Here is a 21,956-nt window from a genome sequence, read left to right as displayed (position 1 = left end):
TGGCGTGGCCTACGATACCTTCTTGATGGTGTTGTGCTTGCTGCTGCCCCGCTCGTTGTTCTCGCTGTGCAAGATATCCATCGCCGTCTCCCTCTCCTTCAGCTTCAGAGCCTCGATCTCCGTCTTCAGCTCGTTCAGCTGCTCCTGGAGGTGCTTGCTTTTCTCCATGTACTCCACCCTGAGCAATGATACACAGAGACACACAGAGTGCCTGCCGTTAGCTGCGAAACCAAACAATTTTTGCAGACGCAGCTGAAATAGATAGGCTTCTCATTTCATTATCCCTGAAGCGCTGCCTGGAGGATGAAAATGATGGCATTGCTTTGAAATCCACCCAAAAAAAGCTTCACTAAAGCAGAGGTGGGTTGTTGTTTTGTTTTTCCTTTCCCACCCATCCTCACAAAGCTGCAGGTCTGGAACAGGTGACTGAATGTCATCTGGACCAGCAGACCAGCCACAGACATTGTAGTCAGATATGCAATTCAGAAGTTGCAACTCTCAGAACCATAGAATTGGAAGGGACCCAGGGAGCCAGCTAGTCCAACCCCCTGGAATGCAGGAATCACAGCTAAATCCTGAGCCACGGAACTACCTTTTCTACTCCAGAAAAGACAGAGGTGTGCAGACATGACTGCAATATGACACCGCTCAGCTGTCTTTGGGTAATATGATGAAGGGTGAGCAACCCGCAAAGTTGTCACGGCCTCAGAGCAAGATTTGTCAGAGGCAGAGTACTCTGGGAATTGCAGCTCCAGGGAGGAGACGGACCCATGCTTAGGTCGCCCTGCACCCCCTCCCCAGAACCTCAAGCAAACACCACTGTCGCCAGACTCTGATGGTTGGTCCAGAGACCCCTCAGGGGATCAAGAGAGTCCCATGGTGCTGGGATAGTCCAGTCAGTAGAGCACGAGACTCTTAATCTCAGGCAATGGGTTCAAGTCCCACATTGGATAAAAGATCCCTGCATTGAAGGTGGTTGGGCCAGATGACCCTCATGGTGCCTTCCAGCTCTACAATGCTATGATTCTAATGTGAGATTTCCCACACGTTGAAACCCCACTGCTTGGAAGAAAACAAAGGGGGCAGAAGAAAGCACTGCTGGCCAGTTAACTGACCAGCACACAGTGGCAGGGCTTCCAGATAACTGAAACACTGCTATAAAACTCAGCTCCAGACCTTTGCTGAGACAACTTGGATGTTTGGTATCGATCGACGGGTCGCTGTCCATGGTCCTGAACCGGGAACTGCAAATCTCCACTAGATCGGAACATTACCCTTCCTTGGTAGTGGGACATGGGGAAAATCTGAGATAGTTGCAGTGCCCACGTTGAGAAAGCTTAGGAGACTGGAGAGAATTTTGAGGGCCAATCAGACAGCCACATTCCCACCCCCACCCCACCCCCAGGCTGAGGTTTGCCATCTCCGCCCTAGAGAGTTGGTGTAGATCAGGGATGAGGAACCTTTCTGGCCCAGCAAGTCAGATCACTATCTCCCCACCCCCACTGGACAACTTTGGCGGGTAGATGGGGCCAACCGACTGTCAATCACCTGACATCATGATGACATCAAGTGACTGAGAAATGGACAGTCCCACCCGATGGTACAAGTTGAGGGTGAGAGGAGGGGTCTGCTTCACCAGCACGTCTGCTGCTGGGTATGCACTAGCGGAACAGCACCCAGGAGGACTGAACCCTGCACCCACCAGCTGATGAATGGAGGGTTAAATCCTGCTGGTTGCACATTCCCAGTGGGGTCCAAGCTGATGAAGCAGTACACAGCAGGATTGAATCCAGCCCCCAACAGCTGACATCTTCCAGTGACATCAGCTGGTGGACAGGTGGGCATGGTTTGGGGGAAATGGCCTCGTGGGCCAACGTGAACCCTCCTGGTGGGCCACGATTGGTCCAAAGGCCCCACGTCATGCTGTAGACAATATTGAGCTAGATGGAAGCATGGTCTGATATGATCTCTGTCAGCTTCCTATGCTTTTAAGTTAAATGTCACATTGAAAGAAAGAAGGGTGGGTGGAAACTGCATTGTGTCCATGCAGCGCCACAAGACAATAAGTTACCACAGCCAAGAAGGAGAACAACGCACTTCTCTTTCTCTATCTCCATGGACAACCTCTTCATGTCAGTATCCTTGAAGTCAAAGGAGAGGCTTTCGCTGATGAGGTTGAAGGTTGGCATGTCAGCAGGGAGCGCCGTTGAGCTTGAGTTCATCGGCTGCTAAAGGCAAAGCAGAGCTTAATCACCCACTGCAGGTTGCTATTATTATCAGTCAAAAATGTATATGCCGCTTGATGCCGAGATTTGCATTTTAATTTTGATAGTATTTCATGTTGCAATGCTGTCCTCTATCCTGAATTAGAAGAGCATCAGAAGAAGCTTGCTGGATCAGGGCCAAAGGCCCATTTAGTCCAGCCACGTGTTCTCATAGTGCCCAACCAAATGCTTCAAAGGGAAAGACCAGAAGCAGGATCTGAGCACAAGAACACTCTCCCCCTTTTGTGGTTTCCAACAACTGGCATTCAGAAGCATTGCTGCCTCTGGCCATGCAGACAGAGCATGGCCATTGTGGCTAGGAGCCATTATAGGATACGGGGATACAGATATACTTTAATAGGGTAATATCTAACTATAACTGAGGCAACTAAGCAGGCTACAAGCATAAAAACCAATATGCCAATATTAAAAGATAAAAGCATCCAGAATCAAAACAGACAATGAAACAATCCCGTTATAACATTAACATATAAACATCCCTAACTAAAACATGCAATGCAACAACCCCATTAAATCAGTACAGCAATTAAAACAAGGAGGCCCAGGTTGAGGTCAACAGTAGTTGCCTGCCCATAATGTTTCTTAGCAGGACAGGTGAGAACAAAGAGGCACCTGGATAACAAGACATACCTAGCAGCAGGTGCCTGGACGCTTTATGAACATCCTGGCCCCATCAATAACCAGCTGTGTTCTTGCATCTAATTTAATGCCAGTAAGAGAGTACAGTTGGTCTCACTGCAGGAAACACACTTAACCCCTCTGTTATTTTTCACAGGTTGCTGGACGTGGCTTTACTCCAGCAGGTTTTTTTGCACAGATCACAATTCCTGTAGCACGAGTCTGGTTGCTCTCTGATTCTGACTGCTATGTCTGGGGCTGGGCTAGCGATGGGGTGGTTTTATTTGCCTTGTGGATTGGCTCGCCTCTGAATCCCCGTGGAGCAATTTTGCTCTGCCATGTCTTCTGCAAAGCGCATTGGGGTTGTGTGGGCAGCTGGGAGTGGGAGATGAGTGGCGGATAGATGATCCTGCCTCGTGGCATGACCAGGTAGGCCTTTTGTGCCTCTCAATGCCACAAGCCTGTGAATCTGACATTTATTCAGTGCCGGGGATGTGTGATAGAAACCCGCACTACAAATTGGTCAGAGCAGTGGAGCTGATAGCCATAACTCTTCCGGACAGCTGATGCCAAGAAGAAGGGCTTCAGGCTGAATGGATTTTACAACTCACTTGAAAAGCCTCAAGAGATCAACGTCAAGCACAACTGTTTAGACCACAGGTCCTGGCTGAAATGTGGATGCCGGAGAAGAACAATGTGTACAAAAGCCACTGAAGCCTGTTGCAGCGATGCAAAGTACCTTCCATCCAGTTATTAACCTTCCCTTGCTTTTCCCGGGTGTGAGTCTGTGTGCTACTGTGTCCTAATGACGGAGGCACCAAATATCTAAAAGGCCACCTACTTCCCTACAGATCCTCTAAGTCGGTAAGATTGGCAGAACCTAAGAACATAAAAAGAGCCTGTTGGAGTAGTCAAATCACCCATCTAGTCCCACATCATGTTCCCACAGTGGCCAACCAGATGCCTGTGGGAAACACCTGCTTTGCGGTGGCTGCAGGTCTCGTTTCCAGAGGGTGATGCCTGGAGAGTGTTGTCCGTCCCCATGGAGCCTTCAACGTGGGGTTGCTCAGGGTTCAATTTTACCCGCTATGCTGCTTAACATCTACATGAAACCACTGAGGGGGGGTGGGGGTCAGCAATATGCTGATGGCACATAGCTTTGCTATTCCTTTACATCCGCAGGTGTAGCAGAAGATGTGCTGGACCGATGTCTTGCCTCAGTAATGGACTGGATGAGAGCCAAGAAGTTGAAGCTCAATCCAGGATTCAGACAGGGGATATTCCTGGAGATTAAACCAGGGACTCTGCATCTGAGGTACAGATGGTTCCCTAGACCAGATGGATGGCAGGTGCCCCTCTCTTGATGGAGTCATACCATCTCTGAAGGAGTAGGTATGTAGCTTGGGGGTACTTGTGGATCCACTGCTGTTGCTTGAGACTCCCGTGGTCTCGGCGACATGGAGAGCCTTCCATCAGCTTTGGCTCGTGGCCCAGCTGCACCCCTATCTGGACAGGGATAACCTAACATAATAATAATAATAACTTTGTTATTTATACCCCGTCCATCTGGCTGGGTTTCCCCAGCCACTCTGGGTGACTTCTCGCACATCTAAAATAAAAACTTCTGGCATCTTTGCTCTGGTAACCTCTAGGTTAGATTACTGCAAGCATCCCCAAACTGCGGCCCTCCAGATGTTTTGGCCTACAACTCCCATGATTCCTGGCTAGCAGGACCAGTGGTCGGGGAAGATGGGAATTGTAGTCCAAAACATCTGGAGGGCCAAAGTTTGGGGATGCCTGGATTACTGCAACATGCTCTTCTTTGTGTCTCCCTCTTGAACTAAAGTGTTAGGGATTTACCCACTGATATGTCTTCCAATGCTCCAGTTTCAAGCAGCAGGCAGTCTCACCCTGTAATAAGTAACTTTACTCCATGGTAGGTATGCTAGCTTGAACCAACACAGCTACCCCTCAGTAAGCATCTTGCCTGCTCATTGCTCTCCTGCTAGTTTTTGCATGCCTCTCTACTGCAAATGCACAACAAGACAACCCTGGGGAGAGCAAGGGACAATGAGAGGAACAGCACCCGAACTGCAATGATTCTGAAATATTCTTGTTCACCGCCTGTGAGAATCATTGCCTTTCAGAGCAAATAAGTTGGCATTCTAAGCATCCCCACAGGCCACGAGAGAAAGAGGACTGTGTCAGGCCCCTTTAAGAGATGCTCGGGAGAGATAGCAGTGGGCTGTATTTTTCAAAAAGGAGAAGCGCTTCTCTTATGAAACATTTCTGGGATTGATGCAGCTGGAGGGGTGGAGCTCAAACTGCCGCTGTCTTACAATCTTCCTCTTAATTATACTTCGGTTCCCGGGGCAAAAATATACTCGCAATGCCTGCTGATTAGCTCCCAATGAAAACCTGGGGTGCATGCATGATAAGGAAGCCTTGTTTTGTTTTGCAGAGTTTAGTCAAGGACACACTGGCCTGATGCTCATCGTGCGACTGACAGTCCTCCCAAACCAGGATGCTTTGAACACCAGAATGTTTTGCATCTCACCTTCGCAATGAATGAACTTTAGGGCCTGACGACCCCAGGTAGAATAGTCCTTCTCCCTCTCTCACTCAACACACGCTCCCAATTCAAAATAACATAAGGCTTAGCAACTGCATACAGCATTTCAAAGGTTCAGAGTGCACTGCAAACCTTACTACATATGTGACAGCACTGGAAAGAAACCAACGTTTTAGTGTGGTCCCACCAACACTTTGGAACTCCCTGCCTATTGACATCAAGCAGGTACCCTCACTGTAATCTTTTCAGTGCCTTCTCAAAACATTGTTTTTTGATTAGACAGGCCTATCCAGAAATGTACCAGCCAAGGTGATGGTTAGAGGAGATCAGGTCAGTCTTTCCCAACCTGGTGCCCTCCAAATATTTTGGTCTACAACTCCTGCCAGCCCCACTGGCTTAAAAGAACAGTGAATTCTTAGGAAGGAGAGAGAGAGAGAGAGAGAGCGCATGGAAGTTCTATACCAGGAGTGGCCCTCCTGATGTTGTTGCACTACAACTCCCATCTTCCCTCACCATTGCCCACGCTCGCTGGGACTGATGGGAGTTGGAGTCCAGCAACATTAGGAGGGTGAAAGGTTTCCCAGCCACACTCTGCAGCATCCTTCCCTACAGGTGTTTTGAATGACAATTCCCATCAGCCCCAGCCAGCACCGGTAGCCCAAAACATCTGGAGGGCACCAGGTTGGCGAAGTCTGCACCACAGGGTTGTTGTGAAGATTACGGAGAGAAACAATGAATCTTTAAGAGGGGTCAGGTGATTGTGAAAAATGCTGTTGCTTCTGTCATCATAAGCCAGTCTTTCAGAGATCGGTCCTGCTTCGAACTTATTGCAATCCTTGCATCTCCATCCATCTTCCTGGTTCATCCTCCTCATTCAGCCCCTTCCGCCTTTGGGGGGGATTGGGCCATAGCTCAGTGGTACAGCATCTGCTCTGCATGCAGAAGATCCCAAATTCAATCCCCAGCATCTCCAGGTAGGTACGGGAATGTTAGCTGCTGGAACTCTGAAGAGCTGATGCCATCTACTAAGCTAGATGGAGCGATTAAGTCTGACTTGGTCTAAAGACAGCTTCCTACGTTCCCCATGCCAGACTGGATCAGGCCAGTGGCCTATCTAGTCCAGTGTTCGGTTCCCACAGTGGGCAACCAGGTTGCTTAGGGGGAGCCCACAATCTGGACCCAGGCACAAGAGGGTGCCCTTCCTCCCGTGGTTTCCAGCAACTGCTATTCAGAAGCAACACAAGTGATGCTTGTAGCCATCAATAGCCCTATCCTCCACGAATTTGTCTAATGCTATTTTAAAGGCATCTAAGTTGCTGGCCATTGCTACATCTTCTGGGATGTATCTTTCCGTATTTTTTTTTTTTAAAAATCTTTATTGGTTTAAAATACATACATGTGAAAACGTATAAAAAATCATTTCAGCAATAATGAGAAAAAAAGAGAAAAAGGTAAAGTAAGAGAAAACTGAAGAAGAAGAAAAGGAAAAAAAATGGAAAGAAAAGAAAAAGAGAAGAAATTATGTACAAAAGCAGAAATGGGGGGAGCGGGGAGACAACAACAATATCTTCTTAAGGAACACTTAAATAAAAGTTCTGGATATAAAACTCCCAATCTTTCTCATTATACTGTATGTACTGTCGTTATTTTTCCCCGCACAGTTTTATATTCTTTGTATCATTTCCATCTAGTCAAAAAAGAAGTATTTGCTACCTTTTATCACTTACAGGTATCATTCAAATTCTGCTAATATGGTAGACTTAGTACAATATAATCTTAAATAATTCTTAAATAGTCTCCATTCTCCACATATTTTCTGATTTGAGACTCCTCTAACTCTTCCCATCAATTTTCTAGTTGTACCGTAGATATTCTATCATAAGTGTCTGCCAATCCGTTATCTTTAGTAATATTTCACTTTTCCAATTTATCGCCACAAGAATTCTTGCTGCTGTAATTGCATACATGAACATTGATCTTAGTTTTTTTTTTAAAAAAATTCTGATGGAAGTATACCTAGAAAGAAGATCTCTGGGTTTTTTTTAAAAGGTAAGTTTAAATAGTTTCTTGTATCCAAAATCCAGCGCCCATCTTACCATAACTGCTTTAACTTGTTCTTCTTTTACTTCCCACTCTAGAAGGTAGTCATAAATTTGTGAACTATATTTTCCTTTATTAAAGATTAATTCTCTTTCGAATTTGGGTGTTTCTTTTGCAATTCCTTCTTTTGTATCTATGGCCAATCTTTGATTTAACTGGAAGTATTGTAACCAGTCTGTTAGGTGGCTTTTAATTTCATCATATTGTTTTCAGAGTTGGTTTGTCCCTATCTGCTCCTAAAATTAATTGGTACGTAGGCCACTCTCCTTTCATATTTCTTTCCGTATCTTGAGTGGGCACTCAAGAAGTGAAGAAGTGCTTAGTCTGTCCTGAATTGCAATCGCCACAAGCGCAATCGCTGGCACCAGACCCATTTAAAGTCAGGGGCTCTTGTAGGGGAAAGCCAGACAGGCTGAGAGTGTTTGTTCCGAAGATTGTCTCTGACAGAACACCCGAGCAACTGGTGTTTCAACTCAAGGGGCCTCTGGCTAGAAATGGCAGGCTCATTTCGGCACTGCAGCCAGTGCTCTTAAAAGGTTCTGAACGTTAGCAGACAGCCTGGGGGGGCATTAAACCCAAGCCACCTTTGTTCTGCTTGTTTAAACACTCACTCAGGGTGATGCGGTATCGAAGACAAATTGGGATGTCGAGAGAGCCTGGGTAAAACTGCTGGAAAAGAAACCTGTTTATGGGGTTTATTTGTGACAGCGCAAAACACAACTTGAACACCCTTCTCTGTGTAATAGGAGCGAACCATTCAGCGCTGGGGGCGCTGGAAGCTTCCCAGAGCTCTAAATTAAATGCTGGTTGTGCGTGTATGTGAGAGAATGCATCATTTGAATCCCCTCAATTGTGATGGACACTATCAAGCAGTGCTTCACACGCTTCTGCTATGGCATTATAAATATGTATTTGCCTTCTGTGTTGCTATTAGCAGGTTGCTAGCAGGAGTCTTCCCAGGTAAGGAATCCGCCCGCACCCTAGACTTGGCCATCCTAGTGAGGGGGGGGGGTGCAAGACATGCTGATTACTGGGGTGGGGGTGCTGTGGTGAAGGCCATAGCTCAGGAGGGAAGAGCATCTGCTTTGCATGCAGAAAGCCCCGGGTTCAATCCCCAACGGATGCAGGAATAGGTGGGGATGTGCTACATCAGGGGTCAGCAAACTTTTTCAGCAGGGGGCCAGTCCACTGTCCCTCAGACCTTGTGGGGGGGGGGCGGACTATATATTTTTTTAAAAAAAATATGAACGAATTCCTATGCCCCACAAATAACCCAGAGATGAATTTTTAAATAAAAGGGCACATTCTACTCATGTAAAAACACCAGGCAGGCCCCACAAATAACCCAGAGATGCATTTTAAATAAAAGGACACATTCTACTCATGTAAAAACATGCTTATTTCCGGACCGTCCGTGGGCCGGATTTAGAAGGTGACTGGGCCGCATCCAGTCCCCGGGCCTTAGTTTGGGGACCCCTGTGCTACATCATAAATCCTGGCAATCTGCTGCCAGTCAGTGTTGACAATACTGAGCTAGATGGACCAATGGTCTGACTGCAGCTTCCTGGGTTTGTAACAGTTCCGCATGGCTTTTCTACGGATCCAGGTGTAGCGTGGTCACTTCCACAATGGGACGTCCCACCCCCTGCGTGCCCCAAATCTGCTCTGGAGGTTTGGGGAACCCATATCAGATAATCAGAAACCCTTGCACTGGGCGGATGCGTTACTCAGCGCTACTTTGGGCGCAGTCCTTTAACTTTTATCTTATTCTTAAAGTTGCCCGTGTCCCTCTCTCCAACTTAAGAGCCTCTGGGACTGGGGTGTTCTCTGTTGCATTGCACTGCTCTTTGCTCTATCGAATCCAAGCCCCGGCACAGTGCTTGCTACGAACAAAGCGGAATAAATGGGACACCAGAACTGCAGAACTGCAGAACATGGAAGCTCAGCGCCGCTCCGTAACGGCAAGTTCTGTCGGATAACAAATGTGGGCGTTTAACAAAAGCCCAGTGTTTCGCGCCTCGTAAAAAAGTCTGTGGCCTTCCGGTTTAATTGGCGGTCTTGTTATTTTTCTGCCAAGGGTGATGATGACAAAGGGATTAAAGGAGCCGGCCATGTGCTGAAAACTCCGGGAACAGATGCCCAAATTACTCTGAGTTGAAAACTGGCTGATTATGATCACCAAACACACAGCAGGTCGTCTTGTAGGAGCCCTGACAATAAGGAAGAATCCCCAAAGCGCCCCCTGCCAACTTTTCTTTTTTTTTAAAGGAAGAATTTTATAGCTTTTGATTTGTAACATGGAAATGCAGACACTGAAGCAGAACCCCTGATCACCACGGCTTTCATTTTTAAAATGAATAAAATTTCTAGACCTCATAGAAAACTGGAGCGACAAGCTTTGAGCAGTTTCTGCTAAAAGCAACACCAGGTGTGGTGGTGATGAGGATGATGATGTCTATACTGCACTCCATCCCAGGATCACAGGGTGGTTTGCAATATAAAGAAACAAAAATGCGTAACATGGTAACAAACAAAAACAATAACCCCTCCTGCTACACACACAGACTTTAAAAGGTCATAGATTGTTTAAATAGCCAAAGGCCTGGGAGAAGAGGATAGTTTTCGCCTGGCGCCTAAAAATTTGTAATGAAGGGTGCCAAGCAAACCTTCCTGGGAGGAACATCCCACAAAAGGGGAGCCACTGCAGAAAAGCAGGAAATTGTATATAAAGTAAGGAAAGGAACAGCTCTGCTCAGTTTGCATAATTGCAATGCTGGGCTTCGGGTTGCAGATCTCAGAGGATGCCCAGGGGCAAGCAGCACAGAGTCACCAGGGGCAAAATGGTGCCCCTATGTATAAAACGTTTTCTTACTGTGTAAGACGACTTGCTGGTTATTTCCAATAGCTTCTGCTTGGCTCTTCGCTCAGAGTCTCGAGCTTCCTGGAGGTCCTGCTTGAGCTGATCGGCCTCCTTCGCCCTGCACACAAGCAAAATACGAAAGAGGAGGTCAAGGGCCTTAACTAGGCAGTGGTGGGCCAAATCCAACACTCTACCCTAGCCTTTGCCACCCTGGCAATGTTTTTACAGTTCTCTCCAGGTGATCTGGACTCCAATTCCCATCAGCCCCAAGCAGCGCAGCCATTTTGGACTGCAACTCCCATCAGCCCCCAGCCACCATGCTGGGAGCTGAAGTCCAAAATGGCTGTGCTGCCTGGGGATGATGGGAGTTGCAGTCCAAATCATCTGGATGGCACCCGGATGGCAAAGGCTTCCTCTACCAACAATGCCACTTTTGCATCTCTCCTTCCCCAAATGGCAGGAAACGGCAGCGCTTCATCCACCTTGACTGTTGTCCAGGGAAGGAGAAATGAAATGAAATGAGGGGGCGAGGGGGTAAGGAGAGAAAAACTGGTTTTTGGCTTGTCCAGGACAAGTTCTGCTTCCCACCCACCCACCCCACCCACCAGCAGAAGCTTCTATCTTCTAAAATGTAGGCTGCAGAACTTTTTCCCTCTGGATGTTGCTGGACAACAATTCCCACCAGTTCTAACCACTGGCCATGGTGGCTGAGGCTGATGGGAAATGGAGTCCAACAGCATCCAGAGGGCCAGAGGTTTCCCTCAGCCTTGTTCTACACACTAATCTCATGCCACTAAGGGTGGTTTGGATCACCCATCTAAGAAAAGACAAGCACCACTGAATTACGGCATTGGAGGTTTCAAGAACCATTGCCTACCCCTCATCCTCGACAGGTTCCTCTGAAGCGGTTGAGGGGGTGGGGTGGGGGTGGGGGGAAGAGGAGAGAGAAAATAAGTACAATATCCGGCGTTGATGTTCTTCACAAGCAGGGTGGAGGTATAAAGGAAGGAGGAAAAAGTTACCAAGCGGGCAAAGACAGAAGCCCAGACACAGGAGCGGGGGAAAGTAGCAGTTCAAAACAAAATTAAGGCTATTGTTAATTCACCCACTAATGAATGTAATTTATGACAAAAGCCCTTGGCAGCGGCCCTTGTATGCCCAGAGGACCACGGAGACGGAGGCCTGGCATGCAGTGGGAGCCTCGTGATTGGCCGGGAGAGGAGGGGGAGATCTGGAGTGAGATACTGGGACAAGGGAGGGGGAGAGTAATGAATTTGGTGTTTTAATATCTAGAGGCGAAAAACTTAATTAATGGCATCTGAATGCTTTGGAGACGGCAGCGTGGAGGATCTTGAGCAGCTGAAAACCCAGTCAGGGCCCAGGCCCAAGGGCTTGGCAGGATGGTGCATCTCGGCGCCAGGGTGCTCAGCCGAAGTGTGTGCGTGGCGAGGGGGAAAGCAAGGGATTGCAGCGGGGCCAGAGTGTATGTGAAAAGGATGGGGTCACAACACGCCATTCCAAGGAAATCAAGGAGTTCACCTGTACTGAACTGGTTTATAAGAGGCATCTCATTGAACTTTCTCTAGTGCTTCAGATCATTCAATGCTCATTGGCCATGCCCACACCTGAAGGACCAAGTGCATAGCCTGGGAGTCACTTTGGACTCACAGCTGTCCATGGAGGTGCAGGTTAATTCCAGAGTGGCTGCTCCATCTGGTATGCCGGCTGAGACGTTATCTGCCTGCCCATTGTCCTGCCAGGGTGGTGCATACTCTGGTTATCTCCCACGTGGATTACTGCAACGCGCTCTACATGGGGCTACTTTTGAAGGTGACCCAGAAACTACAACTAATCCAGAACACGGTAGCTAGACTGGCGACCGCTGGGAAGGTCCTACATTGGCTCCGAGTATGTTTCATGGTGCTGACCTGTAAAGCCCTAAATGGCCCTGTATACCTGAAGGAGTGTCTCCACCCCATCATTCAGCCCTGACACTGAGATCCAAATCCGAAGACCTTCTGGCGGTTCCCTCACTGCGAGAAGTGAGGTTACAGGGAACCAGACAGAGGGCCTTCTCAGTAGTGGCTCCCTTCCTGTGGAACACCCTCCCATCAGATGTCAAGGAAATAAACAACTACAGTGGTGCCTCGCTAGACGAATTTAATTCGTTCCACGGGTCTTTTCTTATAACAAAAAATTCGTCTAGTGAATCCCATAGGAATGCATTTAATTTTTTTGATTATTATTTTTTTGCCCATAGGAACGCATGAATTGAATTTCAATGCATTCCTATGGGAAACCGCGATTCGCTAGATGAATTTTTCATAAAACGAATTCGTCTAACGAGGCAATCTCCGCTAGAAAAAACCTTTTGTTAAGCGGAAATTTCATTAAGCAGGGCATTCGTTAAGCGAGGCACTGTATCTGGCTTTTAGAAGATAGTAAAGGTAAAGGGACCCCTGACTATTAGGTCCAGTCGCGGACAACCTCTAGGGTTGCGGCGCTCATCTTGCTTTATTGGCCAAGGGAGCCGGTGTACAGCTTCCAGGTCATGTGGCCAGCATGACTAAGCTGCTTCTGGCGAACCAGAACAGCGCACGGAAACGGCGTTTACCTTCCCGCCAGAGCGGCACCTATTTATCTACTGGCACTTTGACGTGCTTTCGAACTGCTAGGTTAGCAGGAGCTGGGACTGAGCAATGGGAGCTCACCCCGTTGCGGGGATTCAAACTGCCGACCTTCTGATCGGCAAGCTCTAGGCTCTGTGGTTTAACCCACAGCGCCACCCGCGTTGTAGTAGTACTAGTAGACTTTAACTTTGTGCTACACTGGACACAACACAATACCAACAAAAACAAGGAATGAAATGCTGCAAAGCCCCCAAGCCAGTGGGTGCGCTTTCCTCCGCGCCTGACCTTCGCTCCGACTCTTCCGCCATCTTCAGCGCCAGCATCTCTGCCTCCAGCACCTTCTGCTCCATCAGCCGTTTCTCCTCCTCGGTCCGGATGGCCGTGGCTTTGATCCGCTGCATCTCCTGCTCCGCCTCGGCGGCTTTCTGAGCCAGGAGCTTCGCTTCCTCTTCCGTGATCTGAGCTTTCTCGGCCAGTAAGTCGGCCGTTTCTTCGGATCTCATCTGGGCAAGAAGGGTGGAGAATGACACACAAGGGGCTCTGACGTAGCGGCGATGTGCCACTGGTTAGGCTAGAAGCCATGACGGCTATGCTCTGCCTCCACAGCTGGAGGCAGCCATGTTTCTGAAGACCAGTTGCTGGAAACCGCAGGGGGGTGAGAAGGCTCTTGACCTCCAAATCCTGCTAGCATGTTTCTCACTGGGGCATCTGGCTGGCCACTGTGAGAACAGGATACTGGACTAAGGTCACTGACTTGATCCAACAGCCTCATCTGATGTTCTTATGGTCTGTGGTCAAAAGTCTTCCTAACAGATGGGCAATGAACATGACCCATGCCACCCCTCACGGTTGCAAAGAGGCTCATATTGGAAGGATAAATGCCCACTTTGTACTACTCGGGGGGCTGAAGATCTCACTGCCCTTTCTGCAATTGGAGCTGGAGCTTATCACCGTAAATCTCATTTGGATACCTAAGAACACAAGGAGAGCCGGCTGGATCAGGCCAACGGCCCATCTAGTCCAGCATCCTGTTATCAGTGGCAAACCTATGAGAAGCCTATGAGAAGCCCGCAAGCAGGATCTTATCACACTCCCCTCCTGCTGTTTCCAGAAACTGATATTCAGAAGCATTACTGCTCCCAACAGTAAATGGGGAACATAGCCATCCTGGCTAGTAGACAGCAATAGCTTTCTCCTCCATCCATTTGTCCAGTCCTCTTTTAAAGCCATCTAGGTTGCTGGCCTTCACTGCTCATAAGGGAGAGAGTTCCACAGTTTAGCTAGGGGTGAAAAAAATCTTTCTTTTCCCCTGTTTGGATTTATGGACTGCCTATATTAATTTGTAAAGTTTTAAGTCAGGATCAAAGGGAAATGTCAGCTGACAAAGTTTATTTCTTTATTTTCTGTTATTTGGTTGTTGTTGTTGTTTTAAAAAATCTTCCCGCAACAGACTCTGGACTTCCTTTGAGTTGCTAAACTGGGGTCCATACCACTTCGCATTGGGACTCCCAGGACTGAATGTCACTCGATGAAGAAAATAAAGGAAATCCAGGCACACAGAAAACTAGCAACTCAAGAAGAAATCTGGCTATGACATTTCTCCTTGAGATGCTAACCTTTTATATGCAGTTTGTCTGTCTGTCTGTCTGTCTGTCTGTCTGTCTGTCTGTCTGTCTGTCAAACCACCATCTGGAGTCTGAAGAGTTCCAGTACAGATAAAGGTTGCCCACCTTCATGAGAAGGAAACCTCTGTCAGTGACATTCCCACCCAGCAGCAGTCAGAAAGAAGCTGGAAAGGAACAACCCCTCGGCCTCCCTGAAACACTCTCCATGCAAAAGACACACAGCCAGTGGTCTTTTCCACTTGTAAAACAACTGCACCAGAATGCAGAAAGTCTTTTATTTTCCTCTTCCTTGCTTTTCATTTTCCATCTATTGCGAGCCATTCCGGCAGGATCAGTCTACCTTCCTCTTAGCAGGATGTTGAATGGAATTTTTATTGACTAATAATTATTTTTTCAAAGAAAAGAAAAGAAGGAAGACCAGCTCAAATGGGCTGGTGACCACAGGAGCAATTTTAACTTATCCTGCTGCGGGTGGCACAATTGCCTTTGCCCGCTTAGTGCCCTCCACATGGGGCTGATGGGAGTTGTAGTCCAACAAGAGTGGTTAAGGCTCCCTACTGCACTATCAGAGTCCATTTCCCCAACACTGTGGTGACCAGACGCCCGTCCTTTGCATCTGAAACCAGGATGATGTGGGACCTTCTGCATGCAGAGCAGATGCTCTACCCCTGAGCTACTAGGTAAAGGTAAAGGGGCCCCTGACCATTAGGTCCAGTCGTAGACAACTCTGGGGTTGCGGTGTTCATTTCGCTTTACTGGCCGAGGGAGCCGACATTTGTCCACAGACAGCTTCCGGGTCATGTGGCCAGCATGACAAAGCTGCTTCTGGCGAACCAGAGCAGCACACGGAAATGCCGTTTACCTTCCCGCCGGAGCGGTCCCTATTTATCTACTTCACTTTGATGTGCTTTCGAACTGCTAGGTGGGCAGGAGCTGGGACCGAGCAATGGAAGCTCACCCCAACGCAGGGATTCGAACCGCCGACCTTCTGATCAGCAAGCCCTAGGCTCAGTGGTTTAACCCACAGCGTCACCTGGGTCCCACCTGAGCTACTACCCCTCCCCTAAAAATAAACCAAGTTTCTAGTCCTTATGCTTCTTAAAAAAAGAAGAAGAGCTGAATTAAACAGGAAGTTGTCTTATACTGAACCAGACTACCATCTACACTGATTGGCAGCGGCTCTCCAGGCTTTCACTTATAGGAGACAGGTATTGAACCTGCAACTTCCTGCATGCAAAACAGGTGTTTGATCACTGAGCCACCACCCTTCCCCAAACGAGTAAGCTTGATGTTGCAGAGTCTGAATACAGGTGAATGGAGCATCTACTCTGACTGGTAAGGACAAGTCTTTCTGAGGAGAGGGGTCTTGCTTCTACCATGCATGTCATGTTAACGGGACCATGCCATTGCAGTGGGCGGCTCGCCACCTCCTGAAGAGAGACTTACCAAGGCTTCGTTAGCCATCGTCGCCTCATCTTTCAATTGCAGCAGCCTCCTCTCCAACTCGTCCCTCGTCCGCTCTGCCTCTTCCCGCATCTGCTTTTCTCGAGCTAAACGCTGGCGTTCCATCTTGGGGGTGGGGGGGAGAGTAAGGGGGAGGGGAAGTGAGGATGGCAGAAAATAGTACATAGCCAACCGAGGCATGCAGATCGTAGGCATTCTGCACCGAACAGAAATCCAATTTATCAGGGCCGTGCGACAGAATTCAGACATCTGCTCGCCACAATCAATTCCACTTCCGCAATCCAGGTTTACAAAGCAATTTAGATGCTTTGTTAAAGAGCAGGGTTTGCTGCCAGGCTGCTAGTAGACCCTTTGGAAGAGGCCGGCGTGGAGGTTCTCGGTGGACTCCGTGCTCTCAGCACCTTCCAATTTAGGAGCCCTCCATAAGCAACACATTTAACCTCTGTTGGCCATATCTTGGTCTCTGTGCAGTGTGCAGGAAGGTTAAGAGAGACAAAATCAGTTAAAAACTAGCCGTGGAAGTAAAAAAAAATGGCTGGAGATGCCTGCAGAAATTTAAAAAGTTATGCACTAGGTGCTGGAAATTCAACGGTGATTGGGCCTGCGTGAGGGGATGCAACATAACTGAGCCCACGATGCTCTAGTGGATTTGAGTCATGCATCCAAGAAACAATGACCTCAGTGATCACACAGTGTGATGTAAGGAGCCAGGCAGTTCTCAAGTTATCCTTGGCCAAGTTGCTAAGGGCCTTACAAATGCATACAAGACCCTGGAATCTAAACCGGTAGTATATGGGTAGACCGTGCGACCTTTAAAACACTGGTGCTCTGTGCTGGAGTTAGTCTGACCTCACCAACAGTCCAGCTGCAGCATTCTGCACCAAATAGAGCGTCCAAACCAGTCCCAAGGGGAGCACCGAGGGGGGGGATTTAAAGCCTTTATGCACTGGGTGACACTCCCCGAGACAAAACACGTTCCCCTCTTCCCAGAACTCAGGATGCATCCCCCATTTTCCTTTGGACCCATTCGGTTTTTTAAAGCTCAAGTTGACCTGGGTGCAAGGCAGCCAACCCAGAGAGACTATTATCACTGCCCATGGAACTAAGCCAAGAGCCGTAACATCACCGACACAGGCAAATCCAAGACAAGTACTTTTAACCTAACCTTCCCGTAAACTGAGCGTCCCCTGGCACACAGAGGCACTTGGCCGCAGCCGCGGCTGCCTAACCGCTTCCCCAGAAGTGGCAATCTATATTCCGAGCAGCACCGCGCAGATTAGCTGTGTGGGTTTCAGCAAGTAGAAAAGGTCTACAAGCAGAAAACCATGATTCATACAATCCAATTTGCTGATATGTGCTCATTGGCTCCATGCTGCGGCCTGAGATGCGGCGCGTCTGCTGGCTGGGCTGACCCGCAGCGGATAAAAGGAGGCCAGGATCGGAATTAGCATGCAGGCAGCATGCGGCGGAAGAGCAGCTCGCATTCCATCACCATCTAATTAGGACACGGCTCCCCCTCCCTCCCACAACCGCAGCCAACCTCCCCAAGACACAGCAAACATACGAGCGCCACGACCGAGAAATAGGTTTACAGAGCGGCAGGGGAGAAGATGGACAACATTTAAAGATTGTATGCCCGCAGAGTGGACACCGTTTTTCTGGCCTGGTAGTTCGGGCACTGGCAGCTGCAAGGCTGGGCTGCTGCAATGCACTCTACGCGGGGCTTCCCCGGCGATTGACCCGGAAACTGCAGTCAGCGCAAGATGCTGCAGCATGGTTACTGGCGGGAGGGAGACCATGTCAGCACAGAACACCTCTGCTCAGAGATCTGCACAGGTTGCCCATTTCTTACAGTGCCAAGTTCAAGGTGTTGCCGTTGGTATATAAAGTCCTTGAAGGCTTGGAACCAGTTTACTCCTGGGATTGCCTTGCCCCAGTGGGATCCCAGAGTGGGCAGGACTAGCTGGAGGCGCTCTGAGATGCAAGAGGGTGGGCAAGGGGGCTTGCTGGAGGTGTAACTGACTATCAGCCTTTGAAAAGCTGGCAACATTGGATCAAGCTCATCAATATTGTTGAATTTAGCTAATTAGTTTGAGTTGAGTTTTGAATAAATGTGCAACTAACCATTTGCATTTGGAATATCAGGCCCAGTATATCTGAAGGAGCATCTCCACCCCTGTCGTTCAGCCAGGACACTGAGGTCCAGCTCCGAGGGCCTTCTGGAAGTTCCCTCACTGCGAGAAGTGAGGTTACAGGGAACCAGACAGAGGGCCTTCTCGGTAGTGGCGCCCACCCTGTGAAACACCCTCCCATCAGATGTCAAGGAAATAAACAACTATCTGACTTTTAGAAGACATCTGAAGGCAGCCCTGTTTAGGGAATTTTTAAATGTTTGATGTTTTATCGTGTTTTTAATATTCTGTTGGGAGCCGCTCAGAGTGGCTGGGGAAAGCCAGCCAGATGGGCAGGGTATATATAAATTATTGTTCTTATTCTTATTCTTATTATTTGCAGTTAACTCCTGTGTTGCAGGGGGTTGAACTAGATCACCCTTCCATCTCTACAATGCTATGATTCTATGGAATTTTATTGTGTTGTGAAAACTGCTATTCTGAATAATGCATTTTATAAGGTAGGGTAGAGGGCAATGGGGTGACTTTATGGTACCAAAAGGGCGGTGACCCCAAAATGTTGGGGAACCATTGCCTTACCCCATATATGCCAACCCAAACACACTGATCTGTGGAACTGGCAGCATTACAGGTTCCACATAATGCCCGTTCCGCATTTGTAATAACACAATCTTTTTTAGTGCGACGGCATTTACACTTTAGAACTCCCTGCCTATTGACATCATGCAGGCACTTTCGCTGTACTCTTTGAGAGAATGCATAAGCAAGTTGCTGGTATCTCTATGCCCCAGAGGCTGCCCAATCTGTTGCACAACGGGCTTCCACCGGCACAGCTGTAGCACTGGATCCCACTGTTGTGCAACCTTAAAACTGCACTAGCAGACAGTGAATGTCGGACGCAGCCCCGAGTTTCCAGAAATCTGCAAAATTTGCCTGGGATTGTCAGCTCTCACCCACAGGTGCCGAAAGTTTGCAGCAATGCCAATGTTGCAGCAGTTTCCTCCGGAGAGATCCCGAGTGAGCAATAGAAATAGTTGTTAAGAAAGGAACAGGACCCTCCTTTTCTCTGACCTGTTTCCTGGCCTTCTCCTCCCGGGCTTGGGCTTTCATCTGCTGGACTTCCAGGGAGTCTGCTTTCCTCCTCCTCATGAACAGGTCATGGTTTCCAATGCACAGCTGCAAGATCTGGTCCAGGAGAGGAGAAGAGGATGGCAAATTTGTGTTCACGCCACCAAGCATTTGAAAACAGAACACTTTTGTCCTCCACCCCACCTTGTTACACAGAACTGCGTGCCAACCCCACCATGTTGAGACATGCCACAGCCGTCAATAATGCCAAGGGAGAACTGTTTCTGGTGGCTTCCGTGTAGCAACTGTACTGTCTCTCACGTGACCATTGTAGGAAGCTGCCTTATACCAAATCGGACCATTGGGACATCTAGCACAGCTTTGTTTGCATCAGGAGTGGTGATGCTGTGGTCCTATAGATGTTGTTGGACCACAACTCCGGTCATTCCTGACTATTGCCTATGTTGGCTGAGGCTAATGGGAGCCCACAGTCCAATAATACCTGAAAGGCCGCAGCTTCCCCCATCCATAGTCTACGCTGGCTGACTGTCTTTCCTGACCCTACCTAGAGATGCTCAGGATCGAACCTGAGACTCTGCCAGTGAGATATAACTCTTCCAAATAAAAATAAAATGGAGATTCTAGTCCTCATGATTCTAAATAAATGGTATCAAGGAATCTAGTAACCTGCCTTCTGCCATTAGACTGCTGGTGCATTTAGCTCCGTGTTTTATTGCTTCCTTTGTTACTTATCCTTGGCATTTTATTCCAATTCAAATTGCAATACAATAAAATGCAAAATGAGAAAGAGAGTCAGTGGTGGTTTAGTGGTTAGAGTGCTGCACTAGGACCTGGGAGACCAGGGTTCAAATCCCTGCTCAGCCATAAACCCCATTAGGTGAACTTGGGCCAGTCCCTTTCAGCCTAACCTACCTCGCAGGGTTGCTGTGAGGATAAGATGGGAAGGAAGAGAACCATGCATGCTGTCTTGAGCTTCTTGGAGGGAAGATGGGGGTTTAAATATAAAAATGCAATTAAAAACAATATGACTATTTAGTGCAATGGATGTGCCATCACTCATCTTCAGCCAACTTCCATTGGCCCCAACATCGCATGGCTGTGCTGGCTGGGGTAGAAGAGATTTGTGGTCCAGAACATCTGTAGGGCATCAGGTTGATGCAGAGGGACTGGCAGCAGTTCTCCAATAAATAATAAACACATGAGTGGATTGGAAATTAGCTGTCTCTATAAGGCAGACTGATCCCTTACTTGAAGGATTAGCTCAGAAAAAACTCTGGGTGAAAAGGGGAAAAGGGGAAGAGCCCCCTTTATATGCAGCTCTTGAATGGGGATCAGAAGGAGGAGTTGGGAGTTCAAAAGGAGGAAAAACAATGGACGCCCTGAGCAAAGTGTTTGACCACAGAGCTTGCCGTTTCCCCAGCGCTCCAAGAGACCAATTTTCCAAGCAGAATCTGCCAGCTATTCAGACAAAGCCAGGCCTCTGCTGTTGCAACAACAATGGCGGGCTTGTTCCCCGGCCTTTCATGCAGTAGAAAGAGTCTCTCACAAAACCATCCACTTTCTCTCTCTCTCTCTCTCCACACCCACCCACCCTGAGATTACGAGTCTCATGCTTTCTCTCTCTCTCTCTCTCTCTCTCTCTCTCTCTCTCTCTCTCTCTCTCTAAATAGGGCCATATAGCTAAGTACTGTCTACACCAGGCACCCCCAAACTGCGGCCCTCCAGATGTTTTGGCCTACAACTCCCATGATCCCTAGCTAACAGGACCAGTGGTCGGGGAAGATGGGAATTGTAGTCCAAAACATCTGGAGGGCCGAAGTTTGGGGGTGCCTGGTATACACTGTCTACACTGACTGGCAGCAGCTCTCCAGGGTTTCAGGCAGGGCATCTCTCCCAGCCCTTACCTAGAGATGCCTTTGGGGACTAAACCAGGGACCTTCAGCATGCCAAGCAGCCAATAAGGCTGTGCTCCCATCAGCCCCAGCATCATACGGCTGGGCTGAGGCTGGTGGGAGTTGCATCCCATAACATCTGGAGGGCATAAGGCTCATGCAGATGGGCTGGCACCGGCTCTCTAGGTCTGCAGTGCAACTTTTCCAGCTCCCCAGAGCCACCATCTGTTTCGGGGCCCCTTGCCTTGGAAGGATGCCTGGCTGCTCAGCAGAGAGGCTGCCACACAATGCAACTCTTGCATCCTCCTTCAGACTCACCAGCTTATTCACACGCAGCTTTGAAGAGTTGAATTTGAAGACGTCGATCTTTTTGTCCAGAGGCTTTATCGTAAACTGCGAGGGAGGAAGGAGTTGTCAAAGAGTGCAGTGAAAATGAAATAAAGGAAGAGGGGTGCACCCTGATAGCTGAGCCCAGTCTTATGCACATCGGAAAGGAGCACCAGAATCTCTCTTATACCAAGTCAGAGCAGTGGTCCATCCAGCCCAGTACTGCCAACACTGACTAGCAGCAGCTCTCCTGAGTTTCAAGCAGGGAGCCTTTTCCCCAAACCTACCTGGGGAAGAACCCTTTGTATGTAAAGCACATGCTCTAGGCACCAAGCTATGGGTCAGAACCCCGGTCCATACTG

General features: G+C 48.5%; 1 protein-coding gene across 10 annotated transcripts in view; it reads right to left on the bottom strand.

Annotated features, from left to right (window-relative positions):
• NF2 (NF2, moesin-ezrin-radixin like (MERLIN) tumor suppressor) overlaps window positions 1-21,956 on the bottom strand; it is a 96,041-nt gene that overhangs the window by 28,407 nt on the left and 45,678 nt on the right. For 5 of the 10 annotated variants that reach the window (XM_088660132.1, XM_060269676.2, XM_088660131.1 and 2 more), the window contains 7 exons: window positions 21,586-21,660; window positions 19,358-19,471; window positions 16,137-16,259; window positions 13,351-13,568; window positions 10,448-10,553; window positions 2,098-2,228; window positions 19-178 (listed from right to left, as the gene is read on the bottom strand). In XM_088660132.1, coding sequence (XP_088516258.1) covers window positions 19-178; window positions 2,098-2,228; window positions 10,448-10,553; window positions 13,351-13,568; window positions 16,137-16,259; window positions 19,358-19,471; window positions 21,586-21,660 — 927 coding nt within the window. The remainder of the gene's footprint in view (window positions 1-18; window positions 179-2,097; window positions 2,229-10,447; window positions 10,554-13,350; window positions 13,569-16,136; window positions 16,260-19,357; window positions 19,472-21,585; window positions 21,661-21,956) is intronic. The other 5 variants (XM_088660133.1, XM_088660130.1, XM_035097615.3 and 2 more) reach the window with 1 other exon arrangement.

Source organism: Zootoca vivipara, chromosome 16, assembly GCF_965207765.1.
Source record: "Zootoca vivipara chromosome 16, rZooViv2.hap1.1, whole genome shotgun sequence".
In the NCBI taxonomy this organism is placed as follows: domain Eukaryota; kingdom Metazoa; phylum Chordata; class Lepidosauria; order Squamata; family Lacertidae; genus Zootoca; species Zootoca vivipara.
Note: the sequence above shows the minus strand (reverse complement) of the source record. Positions and strands in the feature narration are given on the sequence as shown.